The 16266-nt window shown below is 44.1% G+C and overlaps 1 protein-coding gene across 1 annotated transcript; it reads left to right on the top strand.

Moving 5' to 3' along the window:
- The first annotated feature begins 8232 nt into the window (after positions 1 to 8232).
- On the top strand, positions 8233 to 13295 carry LOC139407398 (acyl-coenzyme A thioesterase 1-like). Its single transcript, XM_071151146.1, has 3 exons — positions 8233 to 9055; positions 9638 to 9843; positions 10251 to 13295. The coding sequence occupies exons 1-3, from the start codon at positions 8524 to 8526 to the stop codon at positions 10857 to 10859; spliced, it is 1347 nt and encodes a 448-aa protein (XP_071007247.1). The 5' UTR covers positions 8233 to 8523; the 3' UTR covers positions 10860 to 13295.
- The last annotated feature ends 2971 nt before the right edge of the window (positions 13296 to 16266 follow it).

The following is a 16266-nucleotide window of genomic DNA, read 5'->3' as shown; positions in this document are numbered from 1 at the left end:
ACAGTGGGTTAACTGCCTTGCTCAGGGGAACAGTGGGTTAACTGCCTTGCTCAGGGGCACAGTGGGTTAACTACCTTGCTCAGGGGAACGGTGGGTTAACTGCCTTGTTCAGGGGAACGGTGGGTTAACTGCCTTGTTCAGGGGAACGGTGGGTTAACTGCCTTGTTCAGGGGAACGGTGGGTTAACTGCCTTGTTCAGGGGAACGGTGGGTTAACTGCCTTGTTCAGGGGAACGGTGGGTTGACTGCCTTGCTCATGTAAGCTCGGGGACCCGAGTCAAAACATACAGAAGCCTACTCCAAAGTCTGATTTTTTTGCGGTGTCTGTACTTTACTATTTATATTTTTTGACTACTTTTACTTCACTACGTTCCTAAAGAAAATAATTTACTTTTTACTCCATACAATTTCCCTGATACCCAAAAGTCCTCATTACATTTTGAATGCTTAGCAGGACAGGAAAATGGTCAAATTCACACACTTGTCAAGACAACATGCCTGGTCATTCCAAATGCCTCTGATCTGGCGGATTCACTGAACACGATTACTTTGTTTGTAAATTATTTCATCAGGCAAGAAAATGGCCCTGCCGAAATACTCCCACCCCTCGTAATTTTGTGGCTAGAGTCAAATACTTTCTATAGAACAAACATCACATCAGGCAACCAAAGTTAATAATTCATGTATGTGTGTTATATTCAGGGATGGAAAGAGTACTTTAAAATCCTACTCAAGTTGAAGTACTGTTACTTTAATGAAATTGTAAATCAAGTAAAAGTACTGGTGTTAAAAAAAAAAATTAAGTAGAATGTAGCAGATTTAAAAAGTACTCAGAGTAAAAGTTACATCTAAAATAATTTGCTATTTCAAATTGATGGTTATTGGTATTATCCTTTTACAAGAATGGAAGTTCATGTGAAAAGGGTATGGCAACTGAATGCAAGCTTCAAACAAATTAATAATTTAAAAAATAAAGTACTTTTCTATATACTGCTGTATATGTAATATTGTTAACATGTAACAATATATGCCCTGACCTTAGAGCCGTTTTATTCCTCTATTTGGTTTGGTCAGGGTGTGATGTGGGGTGGGGTGGGCATTCTATGTTTTCTGTTTCTATGTTTTAGCCGGGTATGGTTCTCAATCAGGGACAGCTGTCTATCGTTGTCTCTGATTGGATCTTCCGGCGCCGACAGAGATGGCCGCCTCGCTTCGCGTTCCTAGGAAACTATGCAGTTTTTTGTTTTTTTACGTGTTATTTCTTACATTAGTACCCCAGGTCATCTTAGGTTTCATTACATACAGTCGAGAAGAACTACTGAATATAAGATCAGCGTCAACTCACCATCAGTACGACCAAGAATATGTTTTTCGCGAAGCGGATCCTGTGTTCTGCCTTACAAACAGGACAACGGAGTGGATCCTATGCAGCGACCCAAAAAAACGACTCCGAAAGAGAGGGAAACGAGGCGGTCTTCTGGTCAGACTCCGGAGACGGGCACACCGTGCACCACTCCCTAGCATTCTTCTTGCCAATGTCCAGTCTCTTGACAACAAGGTTGATGAAATCCGAGCAAGGGTAGCATTCCAGAGGGACATCAGAGACTAACGTCCTTTGCTTCACTGAAACATGGCTCACTGGAGAGACTCTATCCGAAGCGGTGCAGCCAACGGGTTTCTCCACGCATCGCGCTGACAGAAACAAACATCTTTCTGGTAAGAAGAGGGGCGGGGGCGTATGCCTCATGGCCAACGTGACATGGTGTGATGAAAGAAACATACAGGAACTCAAATCCTTCTGTTCACCTGATTTAGAATTCCTCACAATCAAATGTAGACCGCATTATCTACCAAGAGAATTCTCTTCGATTATAATCACAGCCGTATATATCCCCCCCCAAGCAGACACATCGATGGCTCTGAACGAACTTTATTTAACTCTCTGCAAACTGGAAACGATTTATCCGGAGGCTGCATTCATTGTAGCTGGGGATTTTAACAAGGCTAATCTGAAAACAAGACTCCCTAAATTTTATCAGCATATCGATTGCGCAACCAGGGGTGGAAAGACCTTGGATCATTGTTACTCTAACTTCCGCGACGCATATAAGGCCCTGCCCCGCCCCCCTTTCGGAAAAGCTGACCACGACTCCATTTTGTTGATCCCTGCCTACAGACAGAAACTAAAACAAGAGGCTCCCACGCTGAGGTCTGTCCAACGCTGGTCCGACCAAGCTGACTCCACACTCCAAGACTGCTTCCATCACGTGGACTGGGAGATGTTTCGTATTGCGTCAGATAACAACATTGACGAATACGCTGATTCGGTGTGCGAGTTCATTAGAACGTGCGTTGAAGATGTCGTTCCCATAGCAACGATTAAAACATTCCCTAACCAGAAACCGTGGATTGATGGCAGCATTCGTGTGAAACTGAAAGCGCGAACCACTGCTTTTAATCAGGGCAAGGTGTCTGGTAACATGACCGAATACAAACAGTGCAGCTATTCCCTCCGCAAGGCTATCAAACAAGCTAAGCGCCAGTACAGAGACAAAGTAGAATCTCAATTCAACGGCTCAGACACAAGAGGCATGTGGCAGGGTCTACAGTCAATCACGGACTACAGGAAGAAATCCAGCCCAGTCACGGACCAGGATGTCTTGCTCCCAGGCAGACTAAATAACTTTTTTGCCCGCTTTGAGGACAATACAGTGCCACTGACACGGCCTGCAACGAAAACATGCAGTCTCTCCTTCACTGCAGCCGAGGTGAGTAAGACATTTAAACGTGTTAACCCTCGCAAGGCTGCAGGCCCAGACGGCATCCCCAGCCGCGCCCTCAGAGCATGCGCAGACCAGCTGGCCGGTGTGTTTACGGACATATTCAATCAATCCCTATACCAGTCTGCTGTTCCCACATGCTTCAAGAGGGCCACCATTGTTCCTGTTCCCAAGAAAGCTAAGGTAACTGAGCTAAACGACTACCGCCCCGTAGCACTCACATCCGTCATCATGAAGTGCTTTGAGACTAGTCAAGGACCATATCACCTCCACCCTACCTGACACCCTAGACCCACTCCAATTTGCTTACCGCCCAAATAGGTCCACAGACGATGCAATCTCAACCACACTGCACACTGCCCTAACCCATCTGGACAAGAGGAATACCTATGTGAGAATGCTGTTCATCGACTACAGCTCGGAATTCAACACCATAGTACCCTCCAAGCTCGTCATCAAGCTCGAGACCCTGGGTCTCGACCCCGCCCTGTGCAACTGGGTACTGGACTTCCTGACGGGCCGCCCCCAGGTGGTGAGGGTAGGCAACAACATCTCCTCCCCGCTGATCCTCAACACTGGGGCCCCACAAGGGTGCGTTCTGAGCCCTCTCCTGTACTCCCTGTTCACCCATGACTGCGTGGCCACGCACGCCTCCAACTCAATCATCAAGTTTGCGGACGACACAACAGTGGTAGGCTTGATTACCAACAACGACGAGACGGCCTACAGGGAGGAGGTGAGGGCCCTCGGAGTGTGGTGTCAGGAAAATAACCTCACACTCAACGTCAACAAAACTAAGGAGATGATTGTGGACTTCAGGAAACAGCAGAGGGAACACCCCCCTATCCACATCGATGGAACAGTAGTGGAGAGGGTAGCAAGTTTTAAGTTCCTCTGCATACACATCACAGACAAACTGAATTGGTCCACTCACACAGACAGCATCGTGAAGAAGGCGCAGCAGCGCCTCTTCAACCTCAGGAGGCTGAAGAAATTCGGCTTGTCACCAAAAGCACTCACTAACTTCTACAGATGCACAATCGAGAGCATCCTGGCGGGCTGTATCACCGCCTGGTATGGCAACTGCACCGCCCTCAACCGTAAGGCTCTCCAGAGGGTAGTGAGGTCTGCACAACGCATCACCGGGGGCAAACTACCTGCCCTCCAGGACACCTACACCACCCGATGCCACAGGAAGGCCATAAAGATCATCAAGGACATCAACCACCCGAGCCACTGACTGTTCACCACGCTATCATCCAGAAGGCGAGGTCAGTACAGGTGCATCAAAGCTGGGACCGAGAGACTGAAAAACAGCTTCTATCTCAAGGCCATCAGACTGTTAAACAGCCACCACTAACACTGAGTGGCTGCTGCCAACACACTGACACTGACTCAACTCCAGCCACTTTAATAATGGGAATTGATGGGAAATGATGTAAATATATCACTAGCCACTTTAAACAATGCTACCTTATATAATGTTACTTACCCTACATTATTCATCTCATATGCATACGTATATACTGTACTCTATATCATCGACTGTATCCTTATGTAATACATGTATCACTAGCCACTTTAAACTATGCCACTTTGTTTACATACTCATCTCATTTGTACATACTGTACTCGATACCATCTACTGTATCTTGCCTATGCTGCTCTGTACCATCACTCATTCATATATCCTTATGTACATATTCTTTATCCCCTTACACTGTGTACAAGACAGTAGTTTTGGAATTGTTAGTTAGATTACTTGTTATTACTGCATTGTCGGAACTAGAAGCACAAGCATTTCGCTACACTCGCATTAACATCTGCTAACCATGTGTATGTGACAAATAAAATTTGATTTGATTTGGAATCATACTTAGGCAGCCTTTTTTTTTTTTTTTTTTTACACCTTAGTTGTGGGTAGTTGTCTTCGTTTGATGCAGGTATATCCTCACGGAGCTTCACGGTCATTGTTGTTGTTTTGTTGGCTTCAGCTGTGTAAAGACATTGGTCAGGGTTAGCTTCTAACTAGCTAGCAACAGGATGAGCTAGCTAACGTTAGCATTACGCTACAAATTGAATGACACAACAAACGCCATTCATGGCAATAAAATACATGTACAACTTTACTTTAAAAAAAAAAATATATCTATATATATATATATATATATATATATATTTACACATGTACTTTTTGTACAATTACACGTTTCCTCAAATTTGAAGCAGAGTTTTTGTAGGCAGCCACCTCCACCATCTTTACATTCCATAGTTACACTGTCTCCTCCTCTCTGCTTGAAGCGGAAGTGTTCTATGAGATGCGGCCAGGCATTTCCTTCCTCGTGGTCTTCAGAAGACCCGGCCACTGGCTCTGTCTCTATTGTCTCCTGAACCTTCTCAATCTCGTTAGGCTCCATTTATTTTTTTCAAGTTTATTAGGAAACCTTTTTTTTCCCGTTGCATTTAGTTAACTTTTTTTTTTTACTGTTTAAAAATCCTGCTTACCGGTTTGCATACACAGCTGTGATTGGGCCGTTTTGGCGCGATTGAAATGTAATTGCATTGGTCCGTCTGGTCATGTCCTGGCTTACATTCAGGGCGGGATGTAAATGTAAAATGTTCTTTGTCTAAAATAAATCACTGCACAAAAATCACTGCATTTGACTAACACAGTCAGTCACTTACTCACCTTGTCCACTGTGTGTGTGTGTGCCTCTCTGTGACATAAGATAAACATCTAGCTGGCTAGCTCATCATGTCTCAGTCTAAACTGTACACTCACAAATACAGAAAGTAGTGGGAATCAAACCCTGAATTCAAAGGCTGGTTGAAGCCGTTTATTGGAGACGATACACAGGCATACTGCCTGTATTGTAAGGCTGATTTCTACACCAAACTTTGATGTAAAAAAAAAATCATGACAACTCAAAAACATACTCAAAAGGCAAAGCCCGATAACAGTTCCACCCAAAACAAGCTGCCATTTATGGTTAAAAACAATTACTCTGCAAAAAAGGCTGAGGCCACCATGGCATTAGCTATCGCTGAACACTGTTCCATGCTGGCATGTGATCACATTGGAGAAGCATGTAGAGCTGCTTTCTCAGACTCGACTGCTGCTACCCACTTCAAAATGCACAGGACAACCTGCACATGTGGGATTATGTGTTTTACATTATAGCCATTGCCATATATATATGATTAAATATTATCTGGTGTTGGCTGTGTGAGGTATCTGCATTTGTGCACTTGAGCATTATCATGAGATTAAACAACTGCTTGCTACATCTACTTGCCTGTTTGTGTGTGTGACAAGAACTGAGTAACATGGTGTGACCTGCATGTTGCAAAACTGTAGATAACAGCCCAGCAGATGCTTTGTCCTTGTGTTTGTATGTGAGAATATTGAGCACATGGTCCGACTTGCTGTATCTTACAAAGTTGCAAGTCTAAACCACGCTCAGCCTCTACTGTGATAGGCCAACAGACGGGTTGGAACTATGTCCATCACAGTATAAGAACACTGTTTACATACATCCCGTCAGTTCCCTGTTCTGCCCTGCGTGGTATTACAGTGAGCCCGTGTATACGAAAGTTGCATTTGCCATTTATTACTTAGCTAATAAAAAATACATAGTATACAATCGGTAACTCATTGTCACATTTTTCCTGATACCAGATTCGAATTTACGCAACTCTAACACACAGAAATTATTAATGGTGTTCTAGCACCAACATACTTTCTAAAAAAGTTGGTCGCAGATTTGGGTGACCAGCGTTTCAGCCGCCTCTGAGTCCACAGATGTAAGTGTTTCTAAGTATCTGGGGGTTGTGATAAGGTACTTTAGTGACACCAAGCAGACAATTGTATCAACATTTCTGGGGCTTGTTGAGTTGGAGGGAGGAGATGCCAAATCTATAGCCTGTGCTGTTGTGGCTTTCCTCGAGAAGTGTTGTCTTAAAGAGAAACTCCTGGGGATAGGGACTGACAATGCCTCTGTTATGACGAGAATTAACAATGGGGTCCATAAAGTGATGGAAGAGGAGTATGGCCTCAAATATCTGATTCTTATTCGCTGTGTGTGCCACTCTGCAGCTTGCTCATCTGTAGTTCTAAACACAGGGTGTTTCTTACTCACTTTGTCTCTCCCACAACGTTATTCCTCTCTCCTACAGCGTCCATCACAATTACATGCACATGGCAAATTATGCAAATTAGGCAATGTCATTTAGTGACTTTTAGGAAAGCCAATAGCTACTTTCCTTACTGAGGAGTTGGCAACACTGCATGTTACTTGTCACTGACAAAGAAGTGAACAGTTCTAGCTACTACTAACACGGAACCCAAACCGTCTGCGCGCCATCGTGCATACATTTATTTTGTCCCCCTACACCAAACGTGATCACGATACGCAGGTTAAAATATCAAAACAAACTCTGAACCAATGACATTCATTTGGGGACAGGTCAAAAAGCATTAAACATGTATGTTAGCTTGCACTTGCTAGCTAATTTGTCCTATTTATCTAGCTTGCTGTTGCTAGCTAATTTGCCCTGGGATATAAACATTGAGTTGTTATTTTACCTGAAATCCACAAGGTCCTCTACTCCGACAATTAATCCACACATAAAATGGCCACTCGAATCATTTCTAGTCATCTCTCCTCCTTCCAGGCCTTTTCATCTTTGAACTTATATGGTGATCGCATCTAAACTTTCATAGTATTACCACGACCACCGGCAAAACAGTTTGTCTCATTGACATGGGTACCTGCTTCTATAAACCAATGAGGAGATGGAAGAGGCAGGACTTTCAGCACGATATGCGTCAGAAATAGAAACAAGTTATATTTTAGCAGACCCTCGTTGGCGCCCGAGAGCAGTGTGGGTGAATAATTGAATAACGTGGATTTCTACATTTATTTTGCGACGCTCACGCACGCGACCTGTCCGGTCTGGTCAGCATGTAAAGGCGAAAACGTTGTGCTTGCTATGATGATGTGTATCCTTTTTCTAGATTGTACTCTAAGTACATTTTGAATTAAGTAAAGTAGTTAAAAGTACAGCCTTTTGAAAAATACTCAAAGTACAAGTACACAGAAAAGCTACTCAATTACAGGAACATGAGTAGTTGTAATTCGTTACTTCCACCCCTGGTTATATTAAACACAGAGGAAGGAGTAAAATGTAGGCAAGCAATAAACATTTCAGAACAACTACTAGTCGAATACGACATGGGAGAGATGCCGAATTTTGGCAAAGTTATTTATTTATAGACAAATACACCTTAAAAACAAATAGCTAAACCAAACACTGCAGACATTACTAGTGCCTACCCTGCGTTCAAACCGCCATAAAAAAAAAATGAAACGAAGCCGAACGTGATCATTGACAGCTGCCTTGAAGGAACACAGAGCAGAAATCTTTAACTAGCAGTTGCATACTTGAAGATTGAGTGTGTGCGCGTTCACGAGAAGGGGGGGGAAGGGAGATTTTCTGTCGGCTCGGGCGCAAAGTAGACTCATGACGAAATAACAAGACGCCATCGTCATGTGCGACCATTTATTATGTTGGAAACAACGGATGGCCATATTGGAGGCTGTGTCTGGGACATATTATAGCTCAAAGTAAATATTATAGCTCGAAGTAAGAGGCGTCCGTCTCGTAAAAAGACCTACAAACGTGCAGCGGCAGTAGTAGTTGCTGTTATTCTTTTAGAAATAAGATTAAAATAGTTGGGAGTCATGTTGGTGTACCAGGAATTTATCTCAAAAACAAAACCATGGTTTCTATGGTTATACACATCATTGCGGTCGAATTCGCAACAGGTTCGCGTCCGTCTTCTCCCAAATCCTCGCTGTTTCTTCGACGAACCGGTGCACGTCAAGGTAGATGGACTTTCTCCGCACCAGAAAGTGGAATTGAGGTCCAAACTCAGGGACGATAAAGGGATCATCTTCAGAGCTTCCGCTCTGTACTCCGCAGATTCTACAGGACAGGTAGACCTGTGCCTCTCCCCCTCTCTGGGTGGAAGTTATACAGGAGTTGAACCCATGGGCTTGTTTTGGGCAATGACGCCCGAGACTCCACACCACAAACTATTGAAAAAGAATGTGTTGAGTTCAATGATGGTTGATATAGACGCGCTGCATGAGGACACAGGTGAGATCTTGGCAACAGAGACTATCGAGAGGCAGTTCATGACGGAAGGGCTGAGGAGGATACCGTTGGGCATGAAAAATGGGAGAATTCGGGGGACCCTCTTTCTACCACCAGGTTAGTTGTGTAGGCTTGGCCTATCCGTTAATTTGATGAATAGTAAAAACATATCTATATATATATTTCCATTGTCGTTGTCCCCTGTTTCGTCATGCCTTTCTTAAGTGTATGTAGTTTCACATTTCTCTCCTATCACATCGTCCTCTTGTCTGTCATCTATCGTTTATTTTGCACATATGCTTGAAAGTGTTCTTAACGTGTGAGATCTCCTCAGAAAAACACAAATTACACTTCTAGGATAATAGGACTTTGTATTAGGCTACACAACTTTGCATCATAGACTCATAAAACAGAATGTGTATGTGTTTGAAGGAAACCGTTACAGAACAGCCATGAGATTATATGTCGCTATCTCTCGGCAAGCGAGCGGCAGGTAGCCAAGTGGGCCAGTAACCGGAAGGTCACTGGTTGCCCTTGAACAAGGCAGTAAACCCCCCAACAACTTCTCCCCATGACGTTGATGTCGATTAGAAATATCCCCCGGACCTCTGATTCAAAGGGGCTGGGCTAAATGCGTTTCAGTTGTGCAACTGACAACAACGGTTGCCCAACAACCTTTTCCTATTGCCCCATCCTCAGGGCCAGGTCCATTTCCTGGTGTCCTGGATATGTATATTCTGGGTGGAGGTGTATCTGAGGTCCGGGCCAGTCTGCTGGCTAACAAAGGCTTTGTGGTTCTGGCGCTGGGCTACTCTGGCTTCCAGGACCTGCCCAAAACCTTACCCAAATACTTTGACCTGGAGTACTTTGAAGAGGCCATCATATTCCTGAGGAGACAGCCACAGGTTAGTTGCGGAAGAAGAGCAAGGCCCTGTATTTATGAAACATCTCATAGTAAGAGTGCTGATCTAGGATTTACGCTCCTCGTGTCTATAGAATGTCGAGCACTCTTACTATGAGATGCATTGTGAATATGGGCCACTTCTTCCATCCATGAGCGGTAAATGCCACCTTGAGGTTCCTTTCACTGGACTTCAATATTTTGTTAACTGTGTAACTGCTGCCACCTAGTGGCTGTTTCTCTACACATCATATCAACTAAACAGTCACACTCATAACAATGACAACATAACAACAATGCTTTTTATGTGTTCAGTTTAAGCATCCTATTTATTGGTTTGTCAAAACCAGGTTACTTTGATTGTCTGTAATGATTTTTAGTCTATTGGCAAACCATTGTCTTTTTCTCTAGGTCCAGGGTCCAGGAATAGGAATCCTGTCCATCTCTAAGAGTGGCGAACTGGCTCTATCCATGGCCTCTTTTCTCTCTGGCATCTCAGCCACAGTCTGGATCAACGGCTGCAACGCTAATGTCATGACGCCACTGCTCTACAAAGACCTCGTCATCCCTCCCCTCGTGCCTAGCCTAGAGAACATCACCCTCACACCGTCCGGCCTTCTCGATATCCGAGACACCTTACCAGATCAGATAACAGAAAGGAACCGCGGTTCCGTGATCCCGATTGAACGATCCGGTTCTAGGTTCCTTTTTGTTGTCTCCGAGGACGACAGGAACTGGAACAGCTGTCTCTTTGCCCAGCAGGCCGCCGCCCAGCTGAGGCATTATGGGAAAGATAACTTTGAGGTGGTGACTTACTCCAGGGCGGGTCATTTCCTGGAGGTGCCCTACATGCCCCACTGCCCGTCTGGCTTCCACTCTGCGGTGGGTAAAGTGGTGGTGTTTGGGGGGGAAGCTAAAGCCCACCATGAGGCTCAGCTGGACCTGTGGAGGAGGGTCCCGGAGTTCTTCAGGACACACCTGAAGCACAACAGCAACACTGTCCAGAAAGCCAGGCTGTAACACTAAGAGAATGGCTGCTTTCCTGGTTGACTACTTTGCAGACTCCTGCCAGATCTCAATGTGTGGATAGGTGTTTAACATATCAGCCTACCACATCATATGATATAGTAATCTGATGTCTTACAGTGCAGTCAATGAAGTGGCACATAACCATTGCTGAATGCAATGCAATGCCTGCAATGTAGTCAGCCTGGAACGCAACTAAATTATCCAATTGGAGACGAGTATCATGAATAAGCCTGTGAATGTGCTGCTGTACTTTATTTAACTGGATTCCGTTAACAATAACTTTGATATATTATATACAGTACCAATCATCTGTTTGGACACACCTACTCATTCCAGGGTTTTTCTTTATTTGTACTATTTTCTACATTGTAGAATAATAGTGAAGACATCAAAACTATGAAATAACACATATGGAATCATGTAGTAACCAAATCAAAATACACTGCTCAAAAATATTAAGGGAACACTAAAATATCACATCCTAGATGTAAATGAATGAAATATTCTTATTAAATACGTGTTTCATTACATAGTTGAATGTGCTGACAACAAAATCACACAAATTATCAATGGAAATCAAATTTATCAACCCATGGAGGTCTGGATTTGGAGTCACACTCAAAATTAAAGTGGAAAACCACACTACAGGCTGATCCAACTTTGATGTAATGTCCTTAAAACAAGTCAAAATGAGGCTCAGTAGTGTGTGTATGACCTCCCTACAACGCCTGGGCATGCTCCTGACGAGGTGGCGGATGGTCTCCTGAGGGATCTCCTCCCAGACCTGGACTAAAGCATGATGTCCCAGATGTGCTCAATTGGATTCAGGTCTGGGGAACGGGCGGGCCAGTCCATAGCATCAATGCCTTCCTCTTGCAGGAACTGCTGACACACTCCAGCCACATGAGGTCTAGCATTGTCTTGCATTAGGAGGAACCCAGGGCCAACCGCACCAGAATATGGTCTCACAAGGGGTCTGAGGATCTCATCTCGGTACCTAATGGCAGTCAGGCTACCTCTGGCGAGCACATGGAGGGCTGTGCGGCCCCCCAAAGAGGGCTGTGCGGCCCCCCTGTAAGCACAACCCCCACCTGTGGACGTCGGGCCCACATACCACCCTCATGGAGTCTGTTTCTGACCGTTTGAGCAGACACATGCACATTTGTGGCCTGCTGAAGGTCATTTTGCAGGGCTCTGGCAGTGCTCCTCTTTGCACAAAGGTGGAGGTAGCGGTCCTGCTGCTGGGTTGTTGCCCTCCTACGGCCTCCTCCACATCTCCTGATGTACTGGCCTGTCTCCTGGTAGCGCCTCCATGCTCTGGACACTACGCTGACAGACACAGCAAACCTTCTTGCCACAGCTCGCATTGATGTGCCATCCTGGATGAGCTGCACTACCTGAGCCACTTGTGTGGGTTGTAGACTCAGTCTCATGCTACCACTAGAGTGAAAGCACCGCCAGCATTCAAAAGTGACCAAAACATCAGCCGGGAAGCTTAGGAACTGTGAAGTGGTCTGTGGTCCCCACCTGCAGAACCACTCCTTTATTGGGGGTGTCTTGCTAATTGCCTATAATTTCCACCTGTTGTCTATTCCATTTGCACAACAGCATGTGCAATTTATTGTCAATCAGTGTTGCTTCCTAAGTGGACAGTTTGATTTCACAGAAGTGTAATTGACTTGGAGTTACATTGTGTTGTTTAAGTGTTCCCTTTATTTTTTTGAGCAGTGTATATTTGCCTTTGCCTTGATGACAGCTTTGCATGCTCTTGGCATTCTCTCAGCCAGCTTCCTGAGGTAGTTACCTGGAATGCATTTCAATTAACAGGTGTGCCTTGTTAAAAGTTAATTTGTGGAATTTCTTTCCTTAATACGTTTGAGCCAATCAGTTGTGTTGTGACAAGGTAGGGGTGGTATATAGAAGATAGCCCTATTTGGTAAAATACCAAGTCCATATTATGGCAAGAACAGCTCAAATAAGCAAAGAGAAATTACACTCCATCATTACTTTCAAGAACCATCAAGCGCTATGGTGAAACTGGCTCTCATGAGGACTATTTGACCAAAAAGGAGAGTGATGGAGTGCTGCATCCGATGACCTGGCCTCCACAATCACCTGACCTCAACCCAATGAGTCAGGCTGCAGAGTAAAGGAAAAGCAGCCAGCAAGTGCTCAGCATATGTGGGAACTCTTTCAAGACGGTTGGAAAAGCATTCCAGGTGATGCTGGTTGAGAGAATGCCTAGAGTGTGCAAAGCTGTCATCAAGGTGGCTATTTGAAGAATCTCAAATATACTATTTATTTTGATTGGTTTAACACTGTTTTTTTGGATACTACATGATTCTATAAGTGTTATTTCATAGTTTTGATGTCTTCACTATTATTCTACAATGTAGAAAATAGTAAAAATAAAGAAAAACCCTTGAATGAGTAGGTGTTCTAAAACCTTTTGACTGGCAGTGTATATCCAGTGGCGATTTTAGCATGTAACTCTTGGTGGGGCAAAAAAAAAAAAGTGGGATGCATGCCAGCAAAGCCACAACACTAAACAATACATGAATTGCACTGTAACGGTGACAAACGGTGTCCACAAACTGTTAGGGCCAACAGCTGTCCCAGCACCTTACCACTGCTACACCTGGCTATCAGCATAGCCATGTCTGGCAGTGAAACAGTTCATTCAGCCTCATTTACTGCCTTAAAAAACAAACAAACAGCTGATATGGCTGACTTGCTTAAATAAATGTGGTTTCTACTGACAATTGAGATGTACAAACTATGGCATAAGGGGACGCAGTTAAACTGAGTTTAACTGTATTTGGCGTATGTAAAATACTTATTTTCCACCATAATTTGCAAATAAATTCATTAAAAATCCTACAATGTGATTTTCTGGATTTTTTCCCCTCATTTTGTCTGTCATAGTTGAAGTGTACCTATGATGAAAATTACAGGCCTCTCTCATCTTTTTAAGTGGGAGAACTTGCACAATTGGTGGCTGACTAAATACTTTTTTGCCCCACTATACATATGAGATGAGTAATGACAGATATGTAAACATTATAGTGAGCCATTTATTGAAGTGGCCAATGATTTCAAGCCTGTATGTAGGCAGCAGCATCACTGTGTCGTGGCTGTTTAACAGTCTGATGGCCTTGAGATAGAAGCTGTTTTTCAGTCTCTCGGTCCCAGCTTTGATGCACCTGTACTGACCTCACCTTCTGGATGATAGCGGGGTGAACAGGCAGTGGCTCGGGTGGTTGTTGTCCTTGATTATATTTTTGGCCTTCCTGTGACATCAAGTGCTGTAGGTGTCCTGGAGGGCAGGTAGTTTGCCCCCGGTGATGCGTTGTGCAGACCTCACTACCCTCTGGAGAGCCTTGCGGTGCAGTTGCCATACCAGGCGGTGATACAGCCCGACAGGATGTTCTCAATTGTGCATCTCATAAACGTGAGGGTTTTAGGTGACAAGCCAAATTTCTTCAGCCTCCTGAGGTTGAAGAGGTTCTGTTGCACCTTCTTCACCACACTGTCTGTGTGGGTGGTCTCCACTGCTGTCTCATTGATGTGGATAGGTAGGTGCTCCCTCTGCTGTTTCCTGAAGTCCACGATCATCTCCTTTGTTTTGTTGATGTTGAGTGAGAAGTTGTTTTCCTGGTACCGAGTGCCCTCCCCTCCTCCCTGTAGGCTGTCTCGCCCATCATTCTTAAATGGAAGAAGTTTGGAACAACCAAGACTCTTCCTAGAGCTGGCCACCCAGCCAAACTGAGCAGTCTGGGGAGAAGGGCCTTGGTCAGAGAGGTGAGAGTCTGCCATACTGCGAGGAGAGACAAATAAACTGATATACACATTATCAGTGATTCAGCCTCAGGTGATGAGTTATATCTGCATGTAGCTAAAGTGTGTTGCTTATATGTGGGGCGGCAGGGTAGCCTAGTGTTGGACTAGTAACCGAGTGTTGGACTAGTAACCGGAAGGTTGCAAGTTCAAACCCCCGAGCTGATACGGTACAAATCTGTCGTTCTGCCCCTGAACACCCACTGTTCCTAGGCCGTCATTGAAAATAAGAATTTGTTCTTAACTGACTTGCCAAGTTAAATAAAGGTCAAATGTAATGAAACATATACATACTGTTGATTGAGTAGAGCTACATCGAAAGGTGATAAACAGATGATTAGCTGACAATAAATACATAAATGATCTTTGTCTCTATGGAATGGAAAACATGTCTTTATAACGTTGTATGCGAGACAGGGTTGCAGGTCTGGTCCCAATGTCTCCTATTTGGGTGTTCCTGGGAGAGAATTAGGCTTACCTTAAGAGGAATTTCCCAACTGAGTAACGTTGTAGCAACATAACAATACAGAGTTGTCGTTTTTGGCCTCTGGATTTCCTTCTAGACCACTGGGACATATGTGCCACGTTTTAGTACAACGATCAGGGGAAGAATTGCCTCGGCAACATACTATAAATGTAAACGCACAGTGACATCCATGAGTAAGCTCAACATGCTAAAATTGTAAAATTAAGTGTAATGTAGCTATATTTCCATTTGCCCCAGTCATTCTTTATTTAGTGTTATATCCTGATGCCTGGTCACTATAGCCTTGCCTGTTTTTACATATCTACCTCAATTACCACGTATCTCTCTCTACACATTGATATGGTTATGGCACTCCTTGCCTATAGCTTCATTCCTGTGTGTTTTATGTGCTTTAATCTGCATCATTGGGAAAGAGTTGGTAAGTAAACCTGTCACTGTTATGTTTACACCTGTTGTAAATGAGACAAATACGATTTCATTCGATTTTTTTTTCGGTCATGTATTTATGAAGGAGTCTATAAGAGCCCATGTTATTACTACGAAGAGGAGGGACTCTTGCCTCCGGTGTGATGCCTGATCTTTAGGAAAAATATTCGTTTATCTACGGCCCCATCACACAGTACAGCGAGTCTCCCGCAGATAGAGTACTGGCAGACTGACTGACAGCGGCGGGCTGACGGTGACGCGCATGGAGAGAATATTTTATCAATCGGATTGAGGAGACAGATGAACGCGTTCTCTCCTTTATTCCCAATAGCCTAATGAAACGGGCTGATAGTCCAAACCGCTGACGGACAGGCTGATGAGCAAGAAACTGAAGGAAATCTTAGATTTCCGTGGTGTAACCAACGAGACTGTAGTCTCGATAAGAAAAATCCTTGAAGGTATGTATAGCAGCTGAATCTCATATATTTGAGGGCAAAATGCACTGTCTTTAATAAGTGAACAAAATCCTTGAAATAGAAACGTGCTTGATAGGCTAGATATTGGCACATCCTCTCATCTAAATATGTGGATGTTGAATGTCAATTATTATGACTGGACCCTAGTCAGTCAGTAGTTTATCGGTTTTTC

Source organism: Oncorhynchus clarkii, chromosome 4 (assembly GCF_045791955.1).
Source record: "Oncorhynchus clarkii lewisi isolate Uvic-CL-2024 chromosome 4, UVic_Ocla_1.0, whole genome shotgun sequence".
Classification (NCBI taxonomy): domain Eukaryota; kingdom Metazoa; phylum Chordata; class Actinopteri; order Salmoniformes; family Salmonidae; genus Oncorhynchus; species Oncorhynchus clarkii.
The sequence above is the reverse complement of the archived record's forward strand: the minus strand, read 5'-3'. Positions and strand labels throughout refer to the sequence as shown.